This window comes from Schistocerca cancellata, chromosome 4 (assembly GCF_023864275.1).
Source record: "Schistocerca cancellata isolate TAMUIC-IGC-003103 chromosome 4, iqSchCanc2.1, whole genome shotgun sequence".
Taxonomy (NCBI): Eukaryota; Metazoa; Arthropoda; class Insecta; order Orthoptera; family Acrididae; genus Schistocerca; species Schistocerca cancellata.
In genome coordinates this window covers 506,913,525-506,938,022 of record NC_064629.1, presented here as the reverse complement: position 1 = coordinate 506,938,022, position 24,498 = coordinate 506,913,525, and the positions used below count along the sequence as shown (strand labels likewise).

General features: G+C 37.4%; 1 protein-coding gene across 1 annotated transcript in view; it reads left to right on the top strand.

Moving 5' to 3' along the window:
- LOC126184293 (Down syndrome cell adhesion molecule-like protein Dscam2) overlaps positions 1-24,498 on the top strand; it is a 595,669-nt gene that overhangs the window by 493,668 nt on the left and 77,503 nt on the right. The window contains exon 22 of the mRNA XM_049926671.1: positions 17,401-17,673. Within this exon, the coding sequence (XP_049782628.1) occupies positions 17,401-17,673 (273 nt within the window). The remainder of the gene's footprint in view (positions 1-17,400; positions 17,674-24,498) is intronic.

Below are 24,498 nucleotides of genomic sequence, written 5' to 3'. Positions count from 1 at the left end.
ATGCTGTTGTTATATATTAATTTGTAATACATGTAAACTCGAGTATTGATATATTGTTTTTGTAATACTGTATATACAAACAGTAATTGTAATGTAAATGTAATGTTGACAAGTCCCCAGTTCATCAGATCTGTGAATTGACTTTGTATGTTATGGGATAATAAAAATTCTGATTCTGTCCAAAAAAAGAGCACACATGAATGATGTTCAACAGGCTGTCATATCGATGGAAGTCATGGAAGACTGTCAGGACCTCACTTCTTTAATATGGTAATAATAATAACACAGATAATAGAAGTTTATGATATCCCTTAATCAAGACTGCCTCTGTAACAATATTGACTGTAAAAGCCAACCAGAAGGAGATATCATTGTTAATTCAAGAAGAGGTTCAGTGACCATTGGTACAGATACCTACAAGAGATAACAACATTGGTGAATGAAGTCATAAACCTCACACTTATGCCACAACTGTCACATAACATCCAAGAGTGTTGATGACATAAATAAAAATGGCTCCCTTGCCAGTTCGATTACTGCACAGAAAAACAGACATTTGGAGAAGGGTCACCACTCTGATATGTATTCGTTGTGGACACCTTGGCCACATCATATGCTATAATAAAGAAAAAAAGAAGACTGTTCAATACCTAATAAATTTCAAACAGCAGGACTATTCTATGCACACCAAGCAACTGCAGATGACTACAACTGACATGCAGAATGAATACCATCACTTTACCTGGTAGAATTCACACTTCGGTGTGCCAAAGTTGCTCCTGAACACTGTGCAGGGGTTCCATCTACTTGCCCAACTGCTAAAATGAGAAAAATGTAATAAGTTGACCATCTATGGAGGTGGGGCTGCCTCCATGGACAGCAGTTTGAAAGATGTCAGAAAATCACATTGCTGGCATCAATGAACAACTTTTCTGGACACTAGTCAATTCTGGCTCATCACTTCCTGTGATATTGGTTGCTTATCACAGTCATCTGAAAAATATTATATTCTGAAATTAAACAGCCACTGTGTTGAAAGTTGCAAATATAAAATATGTCAAGCCAATAGGGATAAGTTTTGTGAGAATAGTTATCAATGACAGAACATGGCCAATCAAGTTTGTCATTTTACAAGAATGTAGCCATACAGTTATCCTTGGATGAGACTTCTTGCAGGTATCACAGGCAGTCACACACTGTGGTAGGCTGGAACTCCAGGTGATAAAATTACGTCAACAAGTTCACAAAACACTGAAGATAAACTTATCCTTCCACCCTCAGTGAGATGAGTTCTAATCAATAGACTTACTCAGTTAACCTGTGGAGTGCTAGACAAGTGTGGAAAAGTACTCAGCCTCACAAATGACATCTGTTTACCAGTGAGGATCATAACCATCACAAGTGGAGAAGGACAGCTCAGGGTCAACAACTGCCATCAACAACCACAACTCATCCCTAAATTCCTGTATGGGTAGATCAGGTCAGTGCCATAGATCGTGGCTCATTCTACTCTACTATTGTTGACAACTCAGTAAGGGAATCATCTACCCAGTTAGCAATAGGACATGGCTTGAGGAAGGAACAATATCATTTCAGTGCTGTCCATTTTGAATAAATTTTTTAATGTAGTCTGGTCTGAAGCGAAAACAGGACACACCAGATGATCCAGATGACACAATGTGAAACATTCATCATTTACCACTCATATAGGGTGTCACTATCTAAACAATGGATTATTCAGTAGCCACTGGAAAATATACTGTGAGAGGACATTATTCAGTCATCAGAGACGTCTTTGTCCTCACCTGTGGTTCTTTTGAAGAACAAAAATGACACATAGGATCCCTGCATACATTAGCACTGGACAAACAAAATTACCATCACCACAAATTGATGAGACCAGATGAAACCTTTTAATTTGTTTCGAATATGTTTGTATAATGGCTTATACAACCAAATAAAAAATTCAAAAACATGGGGTAAAATTAAATTGTGATTACTTTATACATAGGATAGGTATGTATAGAAATATAAATATTTATGCACTTTGTTTTCATGAGTATAAAATCACTGAACATTATGACATCCAAAGTTCAGGTTTTCCATAAAGTAACAATTTTAAAAACCAATAAAGTTATAAGAAAAAACTTAAAGCACCATTAAAGGTACAGCTTACAGAAACTAATGATTTCATAAATACATTTACAGGTTTTATAGTTGAAAGGACGTAGAGATAATTGGAGTGAGAAATAATCAACTGTCTTCGTGTAGTGTTTTCACCCTTTCTTTTATAGTTATGCACTCCAGTGAACAAAAATGCAGGATGTCATATTCAGCTGTACAGTAATTGCAGTTCATAGAGTGTATTACCTTTAACAAGTGTTTTGTTTTGTTTGTAGCCATGTATTATTAATGGTGACAATATCCTTCCACATCAGCCAACTTTTACGAAACCATGGGGTATGAGGTTTGATAGCTCTGTACTAAGTTCATTTTAAATTAGTGTCTGGGTTACATTCTGATGGCTATCCTCTCTTCCCTTAACTGCATGCCATTGATAGTAGTCTGACTATGGAAAAAATATTATAGTGGGTGCAAGTTGTTGTATGTTTATAAAAATCTGGTCAGAGTAATCATCCCCCTTATGTCAATGTGGCACAGTATGCACTGGAAACAGATTAATTTATAGTGATATTTCAGTCTTAAGATATTCTGCTCTACGTAGTTTGCAATTTTCCCCCAAGCTACTCTTCAAAAGATAACAGATCACTTGTGGAATTTGCACATATCAGGATTCTGTTGACTCTTAGCTCTGTTGAATATAGTATGATCTGTAAGGTCACAAATTCCTAAGCTGTTAGCATCAATGTTTCATTGGGAAGCACAAAGTCTAAGCCATGCCCATCTACTTCATAGCTGACCACAGTTCCTGCAGGGATGTCTGTCACTTTCAATCCATTCGTAACAACTCTGAGCCAGCCATACCAAAAGGAATATACCTTAGATAGAGTGCTGACTTGTAAGTCATTCTTAGATACCATTTCTTTACTAATTTGATAATCATGTACTGAATAGCGAACATGAGTGGGAAAATCACTTTATTAGCACCATGTTTTCCAAGTAATGATGAAATTGGCATTGGACTGGCAAGTATCCCAGTATGATGTTGATGACAATAGTTCATGTTTTTTTTTCCAAAAATATTTAATCATCCACAAGATATTTAAATCTGGAAATTGTCCATTTCTTTGTGAATCATTTATTTATTTAGTTTATTGAGTCCTTTAGACCTACTCTGTCTGTTTACATATTGGACTGTTTTTAACCATTTTGAAGTTGTTAGATTGAATACAATATTGTGCCTTAGTACAGTAACAGCAATAATTTAATTTTGTTCTTCATAATCAATGTTCTTTGAAAGCCTGCAGCTGTGTCATTCATGATTTAAAAAACAAAAATCTGCACTTGTTACTTATTTTTCATGTTTAGCACTATGTGTGCTTTCAGTATTTATTCCCATTCCCAAGTGCATTTGTTTAGGTAAATATTTTTTGTTATGTTTGCATGTGAGATTTTCTACCTCTCTTACACTGTAGTTGTCTTTTTGGGGTTATACTGCAATTGGAAAATCAGAAAATTAAATCTTGTACTGTTTTTTATGTGTTAATGTTAGAGATAGTATTTTTGTCTGTCTAATTACAAGTATGGACGAGGCACAATACTTGTATGTAGACACTCAAAAATACTATCTCTAACATTATCATATAAAAAAATTCCAAGATATATTTTTCTGGTTTTCTGATTTCAGTGTAACATCAAAAAGACAAGTACAATGCACAAGAGTCAGACAATCACATGTATAAATATCACAAAAATATTTTTGTAAACAAATGCATTTGAAAATGAGAATAAATTCTCGAAATGTGTGGCACAATGCACAAAAAAGTAACTGGTGCAGTATTTAAGTCATGACTAGCATAATAATAATAATAATAATAATAAATCAATGAGAAAAAAAATTGCTTCTGAAGTTAGTTATGTGAGCTGACTGGCAGAAAGTGGAAGTTTATTAAATATTCATAAGCTACTGATTAGAGAGGAAATCCCTGTTCTTACCAGCCTGTGTAAGAGAACTGAAAGATTATATACATATGCAAATGTATTTTTCATTGCCAGGGATGATGTAATGATGATCTTTCTCTTAAGATGAGCTCTATACTCAAAGGCTTCCATCTCAATTTGAATGAGGGGATAGCCAATTCTGCATACATAGTTGAAGTTGTAATGTTGCTTTTACAGATATACAGACCATCAATTGAATGGATCTAAAACTGTAAACGTAGAAGTCATACTTCATCTTACTGCAGATTAAAAGCATATAAAAGGTCTTCAGATTCAGATTTAGATTCTTAATTTACCATTGACCACCTGAGATGGAACAGGCATTTTACATTGATAACATATTATATTTTCCTTCAATAGTACCTTAAAACTAAATAAACATTCCATATTCCATATAAAACCTAGAAATGATAGGATAAACAGCAAAACAATAAACAAATACTGTTAGTGATGTTACATAGCAAAAACATTAAAAATTAATGTCAATTGATTTTATGTTAATAAATTCAGTGATATCATAAAAAGGATTAATAGGTAACCAGTTTAATAGCTTGCTTCTGAAGTTAGTTATGTGAACTGACTGGCAGAAAGTGGAAGTTTATTAAATATTCATAAGCTACTGATTAGAGAGGAAATCCCTGTTCGTACCAGCCTGTGTAAGAGGATTGCAAGATTTTCTCTCCTGTCAGTACATGCCTGAATTTTTAAGTTATTAATCATCTTAACAATTTGTTGTTGGAACTCTTTAATACATTTCTGCCATGAAAGAAGTAGTCAAGTGACATACTAATACATTTTAACATGCAGGGACAGAGAGAGTGTGATTGTTGATTTGTGCAGATTATTTGCAGTTTATTTATTTATTTTATTTATGCATCCATTGACAATAAATATTGTATGGAAGTTGTCAAGGGTACATGTAAGCCATTTCAAAGAAATGGGACACAAACAATATGTATGTAAAAAAGTACAAAACAAAATAATACAATGAAGTTAATAATAATACAATGAAATTAATATAGCCTATATACATCACTGCTTGTTATTTTAAATGCATAGTCTGTTTTTCATAAGGCTTTAGTTTTGTCCTCCCTAAACGGCAAGTCCTTATATACACAACACTGCTTAAGTATATACACTCCTGGAAATGGAAAAAAGAACACATTGACACCGGTGTCTCAGACCCACCATACTGGCTCCGGACACTGCGAGAGGGCTGTACAAGCAATGATCACACGCACGGCACAGCGGACACACCAGGAACCGCGGTGTTGGCCGTCGAATGGCGCTAGCTGCGCAGCATTTGTGCACCGCCGCCGTCAGTGTCAGCCAGTTTGCCATGGCATACGGAGCTCCATCGCAGTCTTTAACACTGGTAGCATGCCGCGACAGCGTGGACGTGAACCGTATGTGCAGTTGACGGACTTTGAGTGAGGGCATATAGTGGGCATGTGGGAGGCCGGGTGGACGTACCGCCGAATTGCTCAACACGTGGGGCGTGAGGTCTCCACAGTACATCGATGTTGTCGCCAGTGGTCGGCGGAAGGTGCACGTGCCCATCAACCTGGGACCGGACCACAGCAACGCACGGATGCACGCCAAGACCGTAGGATCCTACGCAGTGCCGTAGGGGACCGCACCGCCACTTCCCAGCAAATTAGGGACACTGTTGCTCCTGGGGTATCGGCAAGGACCATTCGCAACCGTCTCCATGAAGCTGGGCTACAGTCCCGCACACCGTTAGGCCGTCTTCCGCTCACACCCCAACATCGTGCAGCCCACCTCCAGTGGTGTCGCGACAGGCGTGAATGGAGGGACGAATGGAGACGTGTCGTCTTCAGCGATGAGAGTCGCTTCTGCCTTGGTGCCAATGATGGTCGTATGCGTGTTTGGCGCCATGCAGGTGAGCGCCACAATCAGGACTGCATACGACCGAGGCACACAGGGCCAACACCCGGCATCATGGTGTGGGGAGCGATCTCCTACACTGGCCGTACACCACTGGTGATCGTCGAGGGGACACTGAATAGTGCACGGTACATCCAAACCGTAATCGAACTCATCGTTCTACCATTCCTAGACCGGCAAGGGAACTTGCTGTTCCAACAGGACAATGCACATCCGCATGTATCCCGTGCCACCCAACGTGCTCTAGAAGGTGTAAGTCAACTACCCTGGCCAGCAAGATCTCCGGATCTGTCCCCCATTGAGCATGTTTGGGACTGGATGAAGCGTCGTCTCACGCGGTCTGCACGTCCAGCATGAACGCTGGTCCAACTGAGGCACCAGGTGGAAATGGCATGGCAAGCCATTCCACAGGACTACATCCAGCATCTCTACGATCGTCTCCATCGGAGAATAGCAGCCTGCATTGCTGCGAAAGGTGGATATACACTTTACTAGTGCCAACATTGTGCATGCTCTGTTGCCTGTGTCTATGTGCCTGTGGTTCTGTCAGTGTGATCATGTGATGTATCTGACCCCAGGAATGTGTCAATAAAGTTTCCCCTTCCTGGGACAATGAATTCACGGTGTTCTTATTTCAATTTCCAGGAGTGTATTTACATGACACAACAGCTGTCCTTTAAGTATGTAAATGTAATGAATGATTAGGTAATGAATGATTAGGTAGAGATAGAGCATTTTCCATTTTGCCTTTTTAAATATCATCAGAAAAAATTTATAGAACTACATAGTCATTTACAGAATAAAAACATTGTTCTACCAGAAATTTTTTTTAATTCTGTTTTAAATTTGTTATCATCTTCTAACTTTCTGATGTTGACAGGCAGTGCGTTGTACAGTTTTGCAACAATATGGCTCACATGCCTTTGTGTATTCATTCTTTTTTTTCGCTGAGTATGGAGTGCTGTGCTATTACGGGTATTGTAGTTATGAAGGTTGGCATTTGTCTCAAAATCTGCAATGTGCATCCTGACATACAATACACATTTATATATGTATAATGATGGTATAGTAAGTATTCTAAGCTTTTTGAATATGGGTTTGCAGTGTGTCTGTGGATGACTGTGAGTTATTATTTGGATGGCCCTCTTCTGCAACAAAAAAATTTGTTTTAGGTGCTTTGTTGTGGAACCTCAAAATATTGTTCCATATGTGGCAAGAGATTGAAAATAGCCTAAATATGCCATTCTGGCACCCTCTGAGGTACAAACATTTGCAATAATTCTGAGGGCAAAACAGACTGAATTAAGTTTCTGTGCAAGTTTTATTACGTGGTCAGTAAAATTTAAGTTTTCAGCCACATGAATCCCCAGCAATTTTGTGGATGTCACTCTGTCTAAGGCTTTGTCACCCCACACCAGATCGAGATTTACATTTTGACATATTTTCCCAAACTGCATATAATTTGTTTTATTTACATTCAATGTCAACCTGTTTGCCTTGAACCAAGAGTGGATGTAATTTAGTACTTTATCAGCAGTTCTTGGTAGCAATAGCTTTGGTGCACTTATTATCACACTAGTATTGTCTGCAAATATTATTGCTTTGGCTGCATCATCTGGGGTGTGAAAATCATTTATATAGACAAGAATGTAATTAATAACAGACTGGAAATGTTTATAGGACGTAATACAATCATTATAACAGAGTACTTGGTTTCTGTAGCTCATGCCTGGGAAGAAACACCTGTTGACATTTCCAGGTACTATTTCGATTCCCTTATCACTCATAGCAGTGTTACCTTACTGCCATCTTTTGGTAAAAAGCTGAGGGCTCAGCCTTCAAATTCATCCTTGACTTATACTATGAAATTGTTTGTATACTGTGGGATGGTGACAGGATACCATAATCTGTTGTCACAGTGTATAGACCAAAAAACAGCAGACTTTAAGGATCTCCTCATGGTAAACCCTTGGACAGGAGTCTGGTAATCATCTAACCATCTACCATGCTTATTGTTACGATGCTGTGGTGAGGGTAGTGACAACACCAGTTGATAATTTTTGATGGTATGCTAATATAGCACTACACTTGTTGAAGAATAGTATGATTGTTGTTTCCATAGGTGTGTTTGGTATCTAAGAAAACTGCAATTATGCAGAAATTATCAGTGAAGTTCAGTTGCACATTGGTTACAAGTGTGTAATGAGCATCAATAGAACTGAGTTTTTTACAGAGACAAAATACTAAATTATAAAGGATGTTATAATTTCCTACAAACTATTCAGATTTTTTGCACATAATCTTACAGAGATAAGAGATCAAAGAAACAGATCAAAAGGAGCTTGCATAGACTGGTTCCTGCCATGTTTGGTCACAGGCACAATGTTGACTAGCTTCCACTGTTAAGATACAAAGGTTATTTTGAATAAATCATGAAACAACTCTGGAAGTATAGTTTTCAATTTTCAAGAAAGACTGAAGATCAAGGACTATACAATCACATTAGGCACCTGTGTAGCACATTAAAAATAAACTGCTGATGGAAATTGATTGTATCATTGATACAATTTTTGGTGTAAGCTGGAGCTAAGACATCCACAAATGACACTGCATGTTAAATACCTGCTTTAACTGTATTATTATCCTATGTAGGACCTCTAAAACTTCTGGCTTCCCCACAAAATGCTTGTGCGGACATATTCATCCATATTTCTAAGCAAAACTTGGTTCAGTTTGCTTTCTTTGCTTTTTGTACATATTCCAGGCCCAAGATGTCATCTTCCCCACAACAATAAAGTTTTGGTAAGTTGATACAGCTGAGAACACTGTGATTACTAGCTGTCTCTCAGCTACTGTGTCACAGCATTCAGAAGTCCAGCAGTGCTTGTACTGGTGACATGTAAAGAAAAGCTGTCATGAACTTGAAGATTACAGTGCTTTACTAGACATTGTCTTATTAAAGATGACCTACAAACAGACTTACTGAAAGGTCAGAAGAAGGCAGCAGAATACCACCTGCAGTGAGATGAGGCCCAGTAAAGTGACATCTAGGATTCACTGAAATATTCCTAGATGTGCTATCAAAGTGTACCTAAGGACAGAATTCTCAGACTAAGGGTACCAGCCCCACAAGTTGGCATTAGGTACATGTGATTCAAAAAGCTCGCTTAATATTGTTTTGACACCCATTCCAATTTTTACTCTTGCAGTTAAGACTGATGTCACTCATGTGGGCATGCTACAAGGAACTGGAACAATCACTAATATTTTAATGACAAGAAGGTCACTATCTAAAGTGTCTGTGAGTGATATCCACTGGTATTTTAGAGATAAAGAAAGACATGCTAACAAGATGTAAGGGGGATATTGCCATTGAAATGCAGTGCCTTATTTAGTAGGCTGGATTTGTGTTAAGTAAAAGTAAATCTGAACAATCTAATGAATCATTCAACTTCCATACTACTGAAGTCATTTAGTGTGTGAGTTTAGATCGCTAATGAAGAAACATTTCTTTGGTAACTTATAGAACAGGTGGATGGGAGAAGAACAATACTAACCACAACATTCCTGATGTCTTGTGAGTTCATAATATCAAGTGATAAAATGCCAATATATCTGTTATTTTTTGGAGACTATAAGGCATGTAAAAGATACTTTAGTCTGTAACAATGGTGACTCCACTGTTGCCATTACATCTGGCTTCATGATAAATTTTATACTGGAAGTCCCTTAAATTCATACTGCCAGCTAACCAAACTTAGGAGATTAAAACAATACTTGCATATAGTTGAGTCTAATTAGGTAAAAAGTCATTCAATATTATTTATAATCTGTTTTGATTGCAAAAATGTTTATTCACATGACCGGTTTTGGATCCTCTAGAACCATCTTCAGATCTGCAATTACGGTTACAGGAGTAACCCATCCACACACAGCAACCTTCACATGCCGCGTCACATTAAATTGCAGATGGTTCTAGAGGAACCGAAACCGGTCACGTGAATAAACATTTTTGCAATCAACATGGATTATAAGTGACATTGTATAACCAGTAATTGCGGTATCCCTTCAGACATTATGTATGTTTTTGCAAAAAGTCATTCCATTTACTTCCTAGACTCTGTGCGTTTCGCTGAAGAAAATTGAAAGATAAATTCTTGCACAGTGTTTTGTTCTAAACTTACTATTTTGTGAGCCATAATCTGTCCCCGCTATGACCCCTATTAATGCTTTTACATCAGATTAAGTAATGCAGCCAACTAGTTCTTAGTTCGTGTGCTGAATTACATTCATTAAAATATGAAACCATTTATCACTAATATTTAAGCTTCGACAGATGTTAACTGATCCCACTGTAGTTGAAGGAGGAGGGTGCTGGAGTAGGATTTTTCATAATGAAAGTGATAGGTCCATTATATTAAAAGAGCTTGTTGGCTCTATGTCAGTTTGTGTGGGAAGATGTATGGTCTTGGAACGTTATCTGATGAGTGCTTAGGTAAGGGGATTTTTGTTGAATGGGGAACCCCATTTAGCACAGCTACACTATTTCCTGTGTGTTGAACACTAGGTAGAGATATGTTGTTTGACTGCAGAAAAGGAGCTGCCACCTCGGAATTCAATTAAATAGATTTAAGTGAAATTCATGTACTAAAAGCCATTGACAGAAATGATTTTTGCCATAATTTTGAAAATAGTGGACAGATGTGGCCCATAGATAAGTGACTGCCAGAGTAACAAATGCAAGTAGTTGCTTTTGTAGATGTGCATTGTTTTATATATTGTTCATCCACACATTTTGCACATTGGGTTTGACTTTGACACTGCACATGTACGTGACAGAAATGAAGACGGTCATGACATTGTCTAATGGGTTTCACATTGGGCATAACTGTGCCTGTCAATACAGTACAGATAGACATATGCTAGGAGAAGCTCAGATATAAATGTCTGCAATACAACTGGGATGGGGCCACATAATATGTTTTGATTACAAATGTTTTTCTTTAAAAACTGTTTGACCCTTAATATGGGCAATTGAGACCATGAATCTTTTAAGACAGGGCAGTGCTTTAGATGCTATTGTATTTTTCTCAGTCCTGTAGTCTACAAAATTGCTTTATGCATAAGACATTGAAAGTCAGTTTATGTGTATATAGGTGAAAGTGAATTCTGTGCTTATATATTTGAAATTACAAATAATGCACTTCATACATTAAATATACTCCAGTGGAATAAAAGCAGTGATGCTGTAAATATGAAATTAAAGGTTTTCCAAAGATTTTGAACTTGGTATTTGCTTTTATGTTTCTGAGAATTTTATTGTGTTGTTTACATCATATTTATTTGGATTATTCTCTGACTAGTGTTCATAAATAGCAGAAATAGTTTTGCAGTTGTTGTTAGTATGATTGATGTAGCTTGCTTAAGATTGCTCAGCAAGCATTGGGAGAGACCTTGAATTAAATAATTTTCAAGCTTTGACTCCAGACTCATATGATGAACCATGCCAAAAGCTTTTGATAGGTCAATAAATGCTCCTGCCAATTCCTATTTCTTGTCAGTCAGGCTCAGAGGCTCAGTATGCAGTCACAATGGCAGTTACTGTTGGCATCTTATTTCTGAATCTGTGTTCTTCATTAAATAATATTTTCTTTTTATTTATAAGTTCTTTTAGTTTATTATACATAACTTTTTCTAATATTTTTGAAATTCAAAAGGAAATTGTGATGGACCTGTAGTTATTTACATTATCTTTCACACCTTTTTTTATATAATGGAATTACCTTAGATGTTTACAATGCATTATGGGAGGTCCCTGCTTGAAATGAGCAATCACAAAAGTGTGTTAGTAGTTTAACCAGGTTCTGAGTACTCCTCTTTACTACTATTGAAGGGACACCATCAATGCCTACAAAGTTGGAATTCAGTGGGGTTTGTTACTACTTTATTTTCTTGTGAGAGTGTAAAACTTGTACATGATGCTCTGTTTTCACCAGTTTCTCAGTTTGTTAACACTCCACATCTGTGATTTTTTCCAGTGTTATGTTGTCATGGTCTTCAGTCGAAAGACTGTTTATTGCAGCTCACCATACTACTCTATCCTGTGCAAGCCTCTTCATCTCTGAACTACTGCAACATACTTCCTTCTGAATCTGCTTACTTTATTCATCTCTTATGATTTTTACTCCCACACAATTCCCTCTAATACTAAATTGCTGATCCCTTTGGTCCCAGAATGTGCCCTATCAACTTTTAGTCAAGTTATGCTACAAATTTGTTTTTCCCCTATTCTATACAGTACCTCTTCATCATTTATGTGATCTACCCATATAATCTTCAGCGTTCTTAGCACCAGATTTCAGTAGCTTATATTCTTTTCTCCTCTAAAGTGTTTATCATCCATTTTTCACTTCCATATATCATTACACTCCATACAAATACTTTCAGAAAAAGACTTCCTGACACTTAGATCTATATTCAGTGTTAATATAGTTCTCTTCTTCAGAAACTCTTTTTTGCAATTGTCAGTCCACATTTTATATCCACTCTACTTCAGCCATACTCAGTTATTTTGCTGCCCAAATAGTAAAACTCATATACCACTTCAAGTGTCTCATTTCCTAATCTAATTCCCTCAAAATTGCCTGCTATATTACCCCCTGCTTTTGAATCATGGGAATTGGTACATTACATTCCAAATTCTTTGCTTTTAGCAATGCTGATATAACCACTAGACTGGCAGCACTAGCAGAATTAAGTTCATCTCTAATTTAGTTGCTTCCCATTCTCTTGATTATTTCTATAGCTTTCTATAGCATACATCACATCCCTTATACACTAGTTTGTTTACAGCCGTGGGATGTAATTTTATTATGAAATTGTTTTTACTCTTAATGTAAACAAAACAAGCCTCCATTAGTAGCATGACAATGATTACTTTTAGCTATATTGATTGCATTGCCATCATTACTTTTAGCTATGTCGATTGCATTTCCATCATAAGCTTGCTAAGGAACTGATGTTTGGTGATTACAAGAAAAATTATCTTGAATTATCTAGGACACATTATTGGCTCTGTGCATTGGACTATGTGTATGTAGTTAGAGCAGCTTTTGAAAGCACATTTTGTATAACATTTCAATCATGTGATATCACATTAATAGTGACATCTAATCTACCAGAATAGGCCTAAAACTTGTGAAAATGTTACTCCATATTGCAATGTACTGCCAGCTGCATTTGTTCAAATACCCAAGTTAATTTGCCTTTCTTAACACAGAGGCTAATATCAATACCTTTCTTCATCAGTGATGGTCTGGGATGAAGCTGTTGCTGCTATGCACTGACAATATTACCGGCATTTCAACATTTGTGAGAGTCATGCTGTTGCCAGTGATTCTGCTGTAACAACTCATCCTGTCCCCTTTGCTGTTGCTGTGAACCACCATGTTGCTATGACAGCAGCTCATGTCAATATAGCTGCTGCTGCTTTTGTTATTCCTGTAGCCATTTTTTAAGCTATCTGACCTTTAGATCTACATACATTACACTTCGGATGCTCAAGCTGGAAATGTTTACACTTGCTCACTCCAGAAAGAGAGAAGTAGATCCATTCATGACCACTGGTTTCTAGAATTCACTTTATTTTACACTATACTGAAAAATGATTTTCAGTGATTCTATAAATGCCACAGTTTCTTAGGCAGACTAAAACTAATGAAACACTTGTAAATGACTGAGCAGAAAATGATTAATTTCTGGAAATGATATTGAATACTGATTGATATCTAAATTAACATTTGTGACAGTTTGGATGCATAGTAATGCAGCTGTGGAAGGTGATAGGGCATATGTTTGGTATAAAAGTCTGTAAATAAAAATTAAGCCCATAAACAATCAAGCCCATAAATACCCAACAGATTTGGTAATATGAATAAACCATCATATGAGAACCTGAAGTATATTTTCTCCATTTGGCACTTCATTCACTACAGGAAACAGCTGCAAACTTCAGAGAATATCTCAGTCCTGTTGTACTGAAGCTCCTTACAGTGGTAGTAGAAAGTACCAGTAGCAGAATAAAATTGAAAGAAATTCATTTTCAAGTCAGGGGCAATATTACATGTAAAGTTATTTCTAGTCATTATCATCTTCATTAAAACTTCTCTAGGTGTTCAACCAAATTACAGTGACCAACCAGAACATTGTAACCACTGACCTACTATCAATATAAACACATCTAGGGGATAGCACCATCATCTGGCAAGGAATGAGTGCTAATCAGATACACAAATGGTGCTTGTAGTATCAGTGAGAGTGCTGTCCAAGTGTAGAATGGAGGAGGCACATCAGCATTTTGGAAACTGCACAACTTGTCATGTGTTCAAGGAGTGCTGTGGTGAGTGTCTCCAACATGTGGCAAAACCAAGGTGAAACCGTGTCCAGACATCGTGGGGTTCGACGGCAACCAGCATTATAGATGTTGGACGTCATAGCTTGAGCAGATTGGTAAAACAGGACAGGCAGTGAACTGTGGAGGAGCTAATATCAGACGTTAATGTTGGGCAGAGTACAGCTGTATCTGAACACACAGTGCACCAAACACTCCTGACAATGGGCCTTCACAGCTGATGTCCCATGCATGTGCCAATGTTAACACCGCAACATCAGCCGCTGTAACTAAAATGGGCACCTGACCATTGAGACTGGACATTTGTGCAGTGACAGAGCATTGCATGGTCTGATGAATCCTGATACCTTCTTCATCATGCTGATGGGAAGGCACAAGTCCATCATCTTCCAGTGGAACACCTCCATGACACTTATACTACAGGACAGAGACAAACTGGTGGCAGCTCTGTTATGCTCTGGGGAATGTTCACATGGCCATCCATGGGTCCAATGGAGCTTGTGCAAGAGACCATGGTGGCCAAGGAGTATCATATGCTGATTGATGACCACGTGCACTCCTTCATAACGATCACATTTCCCGATGGCAGTGGCATCTTTCAGCAAGATAATGTGCCATGTTGCAAGGCCAGGAGTGTGATGGAGTGGTTTGAGGAACATAGTGGCAAGTTCCAATTGACGTGCAAGCCCCTAACTTGCCAGATATGATCCTGGTTGAACAGAGGTCATCATCCCGCTCCCCAGAATTTATGGGAATTTGGTGACTTGTATGTACAGATGTGGTGCCAACTCCCTAGAGTTGCTTCAATGCCACAAAAAATTGTTGTTATTATCCATGCCAAACGTAGACATACTGGTTATTAGGTAGGTGGTTATAATATACCTACTCATTAGTGTATGCTCTTATAAAGGCAAATGCTATGGCAACTTGCAGAAGTGGCTTTAAACTTGGTCTATATAACAACACTAAGCACTATCAAATATCAAGTAAAGTTTTATTCATGGAAAAAATGACTCCTTAAACTGTTCTCAAACTTTACTACAAAAAATGACTCCATTAAATTGTGCATAAAATGCATACAACATAATAATCCCTTGTATTTGTTGATTCTGCTCACACAAAGACTAATGTCATTGACTACAGTGCAATGGTCGTAAATGTAAGCATTTAGTTTTTTCATAGTACATATAAAAATACTGTAATGTAAATTTAAATTTCTTTTTAATCAATATTTGGAAAAAATACAGTGTATTAAGAGAGAGAAAAGTCCAGTTTGTTGCAGCACAAGTAATACTGTGACAATGCTAAGAAAAAACAGACTTCATACATGGCTGACAAAAAAAGTAAAGCACCCAGAAGTAGGGGGGGTGGGAGGAGGAAATGGAACTAATGGCCAGAGGGGATATGTGATGTTAATTCAGTGGTTACCAAGTCAAATTTACAAAGAACTTAGGTGTATGAGCCCTTATCAATATGACTTTGCATTCCCTCCTGTCTGGATGTATGAACTTGTTCTGTTGTGAAGGATATAACAAAGCCATTGCATCTTCTCTTGAGGTAAGGTGGCCTACAACTGTTGTAACTGAGCCTTGAAAACCTGGACATTGATGCTGGGATGGAGTTGACATCTGAGCTGTCCTCACATGTTCTATCAGGGAGAGATTTGGGAATCTTGCTTGCTAGTCGAGTACCTCAACATCATGCAAGCAGTTTGTAGAGATGTATGAGGTGGGTAGATGAGCACTGTCCTGTTGAAAAATGGCACCACAATTTCTCACATGGGAGTGTAACACCGGAGGATGGAGAATGTCTGTGATGTACTGTTATGCTATCAGAGATCCCTCAGTTGACATCTGTGATCTGTAGTCATATCTGTGATCTGTACTCATATGACCTGAAATTATATCTGATGGGTCCACAAAACATGATGGCAGAAATAGCACTGCTGTGCCTCTACATAACATTGGAAGAACTGAATTTCAACCCAGACCACCACCATACTCGTCAACTTTGGTCATCTGTTGTAGGGCAGAACTGTGATTCATCTCTCAACAAACTGTGGCATTCATCAGCATTCCACACTTTCTGGTCATAGTACCATTCAAGACACAGCTGTTGTTTTGTGGTGTTAACAGCAGCCTATGCATGTCACAGTTATTTCCTAGTCTGTCTGCTGCTAGTCTCCAATCAGTGGTTTGCAATGTCACATAATGTTGCAGAGAATGCAGTACTTTTCCTCAGATGACACACAGATGTGAAGATGTTACTCTGTACTTGGGGTACAATATGAAGATCTTATATTGTGGTGGTCAGACGTAGTTGACTGGAACCTTGACAACAAGTATGTACACTTTGACGTTCCCATGCAGTCTAACATTGGGCCACTGTGACATCCAAATACCTCATAAATCTGGATAATCCATGAGTCAGCCAGCTGGCCAAATGGTGACTCTCAATGAGGCCACTTTCAAACTCTTGTCAGGTGCTGATAATGCTGTCTCAGACTAGTACATGGCATTTTTGTGTCCTTGGTACTCAAGACCTGACACTTTCATGCTTCTTATATACCATCTCAGGCCTGGTAACAATACTAAACATGAAAAACACTAATGCAATCTGGTGGTCATTCTACCTTCCGCAGAAAAATGCTACTCTAATCACTTACATACTTAATGATGATATGTTCATGTGTTAAGTTACATTGATATGTGACCATGTCTTCTGGGTACTGCACTTTGTTTTTCAGGCATTGAAGATGAAGAAGCACAGGAAAGTATTTCAGTCAAAAGCACTAGTCTGAGGGCTCTTTGAATCTCAAAAACCATTGATTCTTATTAAAGCAGAAAGTAGTAAAAAAAATTTTTTAGAATAACAGAAAATATTCCATTTATATTACATTTATGGATTAAATTTTTCAGGTTTTTTTAAGGTACTAACTCAGTGTGTGATGTTAGTTGCAGTTAGGGCAGGAATTATTTCATTCGGGGGACCAAGGATGGTGACGTGGAAGAGCGATGTACGTTTACCATGCCAAGCTGTAGGCATCCCTGAACCTAAACGGCGATGGCTAGAAGCTGGAGATGTACCATTAAACCAGCACCCAAGAATCAATTTTGCTCCTGATGGTTCTCTTCTCCTGTCAAAAGTACAAAGAACTGATCAGGGTGAATACACATGCCACGTCTCTAATGAGTATGGAGAAGATACCATTGTTTATCAACTTTTAGTTCAAGGTATGTACACTATCCCTGTGCTGTAGCTGTCATCTGCTTACCATTCCATACAAATAAGAGAGTTCATCATTAAAAAATAAAGAAATGTGTATGATAGAAATATTTCATGAATTCTAAGATAAGAGATATTTGTCATGCTAACTTCACTTCATGTTGACGTCATATATGTTAGGAAGTTCTCAGTGCTTGTATCCTTAATTATCTTGCCATTTTAGTTACAAATTCAATAAAGTGAAGAAGAAAATGTTACCATTGGGTTTTACATTTTGTCTCTGATGGCTTTCATTTTGAATCTCAAAATTAACATGCATGTTGTGAATTTTAATGAAAGTTGTAAGTGTTGCTGTATGTTACTTCTTTCCTCATGCTTTAGAATAGTTTGCCTATCATGAACCAATTTCAGCTCATATACAAGCTGAAAAAAAGCCACAGAAGCTATGCAGTAGGGAATGGATGTGCAGACTCATCAATGTTCAAGTCTCATTTGTTCCAACCTTTTTCTTTAGTTAAAGTGTCAAATTGTGTAGAATTTATGCCTCCACAATGTGGTAGCTTGTGTATTACTTTCTGTTACTCTTTCTTTTATTTAAACAGTAAGAAATAACATGAACTTCTTCCACATGTAAACGACCACTTTGCTTCATCCGTGGCACAAATAAAGCCAATATAAAGTAATATTGGATGCAGAAACATCGTCTGCATCCAGTGAGGTTCACAAAACACAGTAGGCAGTCTAGGCCGTATTGCACCTTATTATACTACACACAACAATTCCATTTTGTACATTTGACATCCAGGCTTACCTTCACAGAGCCAGTATGAGCACAGACAAGAAGATGTTCAAAGTAACCACCTTACATTTGCCAAAGCTTCACCACTCTCTGGCTCATACTTTGCTGGTCCTATGCAACACACCTGCATCCACCATTGGCGAAGTGGTATGCTAGTGAGCTATTAGGTCATGTACATCCACAAGTTTAGTACTATAAACTTGTTCCTTTAACTGATCCCACAAATAAAATTCTAATATTTGAGCACCAGGAAACACTGAGGACAGAACATTGGATTTGTGCCACCAATCCATTTCCCTAGAAACACTTCATTCAACTAGTTACATACATTAATTCCAAAATGAGGCAGTGCACCATCATGCTGAAATTATAGATGTTGCCAAACACCGAGTGGAAGTTTTCTAATGCATTAAGCAAAGTACTGCAAAGAAATGTATGATACAGAGGTGCATTCAACTTGTCCACCAACATAAAAAGACCCAAAAGCTCTCCTCCTGCAATTCCAGCCCACAGGTTTGTACTAAAGAGTGCCTGCAAGCCACATTCATGAGAGTGACATTTGGGTTGTGCTCTGACCAATAATGGATGTTGTGGAGGTTGAAAATACCTTCACGAGTGAAGTTAGACTAATAAGTCCATATCATGTCATTTATAAAATGTTCATCATCTTCCATTCACAAACCTGTAGTCATTGAATGTGGTCTTCTGGTTGCTGGTGTTGAGTTAATATGTAATGATATGGATGCAGTTATTCATCATGCAACACTTCAACAACCAGTCTTTGAGATATCTGGAATTGCCTTGCATTAACACAGATACTTTGCCAAGGTGATTGGTGAATGGTTTTAGGAAATATGTCCTCTATTTGTCGAGTGTATCTAGTCCTTGAATGACCTTTGTTCATTACTTGTGGATGAAAATTACCATTCTCCTGGAGGCATGACTTCAGATGACAAAAAGCATTCTTATTAGGATGGCACCTTTGAGAGTACCGTGCAGCATACACTCGAGCTGCAGCAGACTGGTTATCAGATGCAACCAACAACAAAAGCATACTGACATATTCATCATTTGTGTACTCCACCAGAAAGCTGCCCTACATGAACTTGACAGGATCAGTTATGGTTGTGCACTGCATGGTTAGTAGACACATGCACGCAGTGTCATAGGTTCCATTATGATTTGATAGGCTATTGTTATGTAACAAAATGATGTCCTACTTGTACATGACAGGAACTAGGGAACAGATGGCTAAAAAATGGAAAAGGAACCTGACGAGGATTTGAACTATAGTTCCTTGGCGGATGTGAGTTTGAGGTCCCAGAAGTCTACCCAGTAAGCTACGACAGCTGGTACCAAAGTATGGGATTATACACATTCCTCTGTACATTGTGATGTACTGCATGATGTGACAGTGTTTCCAGCTCCTTGTTTACATTCATATGTTTTCAAAATGCACCCAATCCGATTTTGATAGATAAACTTTTGTCTTAAATTGGAATGAGGAATTGGGTACTGACCTCCAAGTGCAGCATTTAGCTTCACCTTGTATATTTAGTATTATTTTATTCATTTCCAGTAACTGTAGTTTATATGTCAGAATAAAAAATAGAATAGCTAAGTCTCAGGATAAAATTAAAACCATAAGGTCAGTCGTAAAGGAAGTGGCTGGTCTGCAGAGACAGGTCGAGGATATAGAATCACTGCGTAGTGGGAATGTCCGTGTTACTGATAAGTCACATATATGTACAGTATTTAATAATCACTTTCTGAATATAGCGGGTGAACTAAATAGAAACCTAGTCCCAACAGGGAATCATATAGCGCTCTTAGAAAAAAAGTGTTCCGAGACTGTTACCTGAAATGCTCCTCCATGATACTGACAAGAGGGAGATTGAGTTAATAATTAAATCACTAAAGACCAAGAACTCTAATGGATATGACGGGGTATCTAGCAGAATACTGAAGTATTGTTCTATGTATGTTAGCCCAGTACTTAGCCATATATGTAACTTTTCCTTTAGGAGTGGTCGGTTTCCTGACCGATTAAAGTACTCGGAAGTGAAGCCACTTCATAAAAAGGCAGACAGGGATAATGTTGACAATTATAGACCTATTTCTATGCCATCGGTGTTTGCTAAAGTTATCGAGAAGGTTGTATATGCAAGGTTACTGGAGCATTTAAATTCACATAATTTGCTGTCAAATGTTCAGTTTGGTTTTAGAAATGGTTTAACAACTGAAAATGCTATATTCTCTTTTCTCTGTGAGGTTTTGGACGGATTAAATAAAAGGTTGCGAACACTAGGTGTTGTCTTTGATTTAACGAAGGCTTTTGACTGTGTTGTCCACAAAATGTTACTGCAGAAGTTGGACCATTATGGAGTAAGGGGAGTAGCTTACAATTGGTTCGCCTCTTACCTTAAGAACAGAAAGCAGAAGGTAATTCTCCACAATATTGAGAGTGGTAGTGATGTTCAGTCCCAATGGGGCACTGTTAAGTGGGGCGTTCCCCAAGGGTCGATGTTGGGGCCATTGCTGTTTCTTATTTATATAAATGATATGCCTTCTAGTATTACAGGTGATTCAAAAATATTTCTGTTTGCTGATGACACCAGCTTGATAGTGAAGGATCTTGTGTGTAATATTGAAACAGTATCAAATAACGTAGTTCATGAAATAAGTTCGTGGCTTGTGGAAAATAATTTGATGCTAAATCACAGTAAGACTCAGTTTTTACAGTTTCTAACACACAATTCAACAAGAACCGATATTTTGATCAGACAGAATGGGCATATTATAAGTGAGACGGAACAGTTCAAATTCCTAGGAGTTCGGATAGATAGTAAGCTGTTGTGGAAAGCCCATGTTCAGGATCTTGTTCAGAAACTAAATGCTGCTTTATTTACCATTAGAACAGTATCTGAAATAAGTGACACTTCAACACGAAAAGTAGTCTACTTTGCATATTTCCATACGCTTATGTCATATGGTATTATTTTTTGGGGTAATTCTTCTGATTCAAAAAGGGTATTTTTGGCTCAAAAACGGGCTGTTCGAGCTATATGTGGTGTAAGTTTGAGAACCTCTTGTCAACCCCTATTCATAGTCTGGGAATTCTGACATTGCCCTCACAGTATATATTTTCTTTAATGTCGTTTGTTGTTAGCAATATTAGCCTATTCCCAAGAGTTAGCAGCTTTCACTTAGTTAATACTAGGCAGAAATCCAATCTGCATGTGGAATGCACTTCCGTGACTCTTGTGCAGAAAGGAGTGCAGTATTCCGCTGCATCCATTTTCAATAAGCTACCACAAGAACTCAAAAATCTTAGCAGTACCCCAAACACTTTTAAGTCTAAACTGAAGAGTTTCCTCATGGCTCACTCCTTCTATTCTGTCGAGGAGCTCCTGGAAGAGCTAAAAAATTAAGCAAATTCCAGTGTTACATTGTTGATTTTCTTTATTTAAATTTACGACTTGTCACCTGAATATGGTTTTTTATATTTCATTTTATCTGTTTCTAATATCGTGTTATAATTTCATGTATTGACTCGTTCCATGACCATGAACACTTCTCCCTAATTTGGTCCCACGGAACAATAAATAAATAAATAAATAAAAATAATCAGTTCCAAATGTACTTTTATTTCACTTTGCTGGTTTCAGCAACTTAATTTGTCATCTTCAGTTGCTTAGTATTGGTTTAGCAGATGTCAATATCTTCTTCATAGAAGCATAGTGCTGTAGTATGTCCAAAAATGTTCATATTGCATGTGGTTACAATAATCTGTAAACCAGTACTGAGCTTGTGAAGAATTCAACTTAATTTGTCAAAGCCGGTAAAGCAAAATAAAAATATATTTACTATCAATGACTGAATCTTACTCCGAAATGTATAAAGCAGTTGCATGTTTGCCTATATCTCTGTACAGAAGTCTATGTAGTCTTTATTCTTTCCTTGCATATGTTGTTCAAACATAACGAAGTTCTGATTCTAAAATGACATTTCATTTCATCAGTTATATTCTGTATATCTCATAGAGAGAGGCCCATTTGATGACAAAAGAAGTCAAGAATGTACATTTTAATTAAGTGCAGTACAATTAAATGGCTTAACATTATTGTTGATGGTTAACATTAATCATAAAATACCATAAGATTAAACATAATTTTAATAGTTTTCATGAAGATACTCTTCATTATTGTAGAAGAAGTTTGCTAAACAGGAAGTTCATTATTTCAGTCTTTAACTCCTCCATATTAGTCGTAAGACAACTAATATGTCTTGAAAGGTCAATGAATTCATGTGTACATCTTTGTGTGACTTCTTTCTACACTAGTGTTGTGCTTTTAATATCCTTGTTCAGGTAATTCACATTTTACACTATTTTTGAGAAAACATAGATATTGATAATGGACATATGTACTGTGAAACTGTTGACAAAATAGCAAGTTTATTTAAAAATTTAATGGAGTTTGACAACAGCTGCAGAAGTGATAATGAACATTGCACATGTTTATGATAAAGTCAGCTCCATTAAATTGATGTAATTCTCAGAAAATTAAGGCCCAAGTTTTCTACAGAATGCTTAAATATAATCTCCCAAAGAATATTCACTCAGATCTATATTTTAAAGAAGTGAATGGAAAGCATCAATCAACAAAGAAGGATGAGAATAACAAACAAAATATTTTAACAAAAATAATCAATTTTTGAAAATATAATGGAATAGGATTGATAAAAAAATCTACTCCCTAAGTGTTGTCAGGAGAACACACATATAATGGTAATAAAGTTTGCCAGCTTTCAGAGCCTGTGGCATCTTCTTCTGGCAGAAGGGTTGAAGGTGATGGAAGAGGGATGAAGGAAAAGGACTGGTGTGATTTAGGAAAGGTGTAGAACTTCGAAAAGTCACCCAGAGCCCCACATCAGAGGCAACTTACCAGACAATATGAGAAGGGATGACTGGTTGTTGGGGCTGCACAGGACTAGATTTGAATACGTCAGAGCTTAAAGGTTGAAGGTAGGGTAATACACATGACAGAGATTACTTTCAAAACATCGTGCATGAGTTAATAAGTGCAGAAAGCAAAGTACATCAGTGTCAGAAGTGAAAGATATAGAAAACTGAAGTTGAGTGAATAAAGGAATAGTTATTGTGAAGAAAGGCTGAGGCTGAAGAAATTAAAGTAAATTAAGGCCTGGTGAGAGTTGAGAGTCAAGGACAGAATGTAGTGCTAGTTCCCACCTGCAGGCTTCTGGGAAACTGGTGTCTGGAAGAAGTCATGACTGTAGTGTTGTAGAGCATGTTCTGCAACAGGATATTGTGTGTTGCCAGTATATAACCTCTGCCTGTGCCCATTTATCCTAACTGATAACTTAGAATTATTCATGCCAGTGCCACCCTCCTGGCTTTAATTTACATTAATTTTTTTGGTCTCTGCATTTATTCACATTAACTATTCCTTTCTTAACTCCATTTTAGTTTTCTGTATCTTTCATTTTATGATCTGTCAATTTTTTGCCTTCCCCCTCCCACCTCTGTCACATACAATGCACTTTAGCTCGCCACTCTTATTAACTCATGGATGATATTTTGGAAGTTATCTCTGCCTTGCATTTTACACATTTAAGCTCTCAGGTTTTCAGATTGCATTTGTTGCAGTCCACAACAATCAGTGTTTCCTTCTCATCCTGTCTGGTAAGTCTCCCTTATCCTGGTGTCCTGAGCAACTTTCACAAACTCTACCCCTTTTATTAAACCCACCAATCCTTTTTCTTCACCCCTTTTTCTTCCCCTTCAACCCTTCTGCCAGAAGAAGGAGCCACTGGCTACGAAGAATTGCAAACTTCAATAACTTTATATGTGTGTTCTCCTGCCTCCACATCATGAGAAGATTTTTTTATCTATCCAAATAAAATATTGTGAGTAGATTTTTTATCTATCAAAATAAAATATGTTAAGACTTGAGACAAACCAAAAGGGAGAACCTTGATTGCTGAAATAAAACATCCATAATTGAAGGCAAAT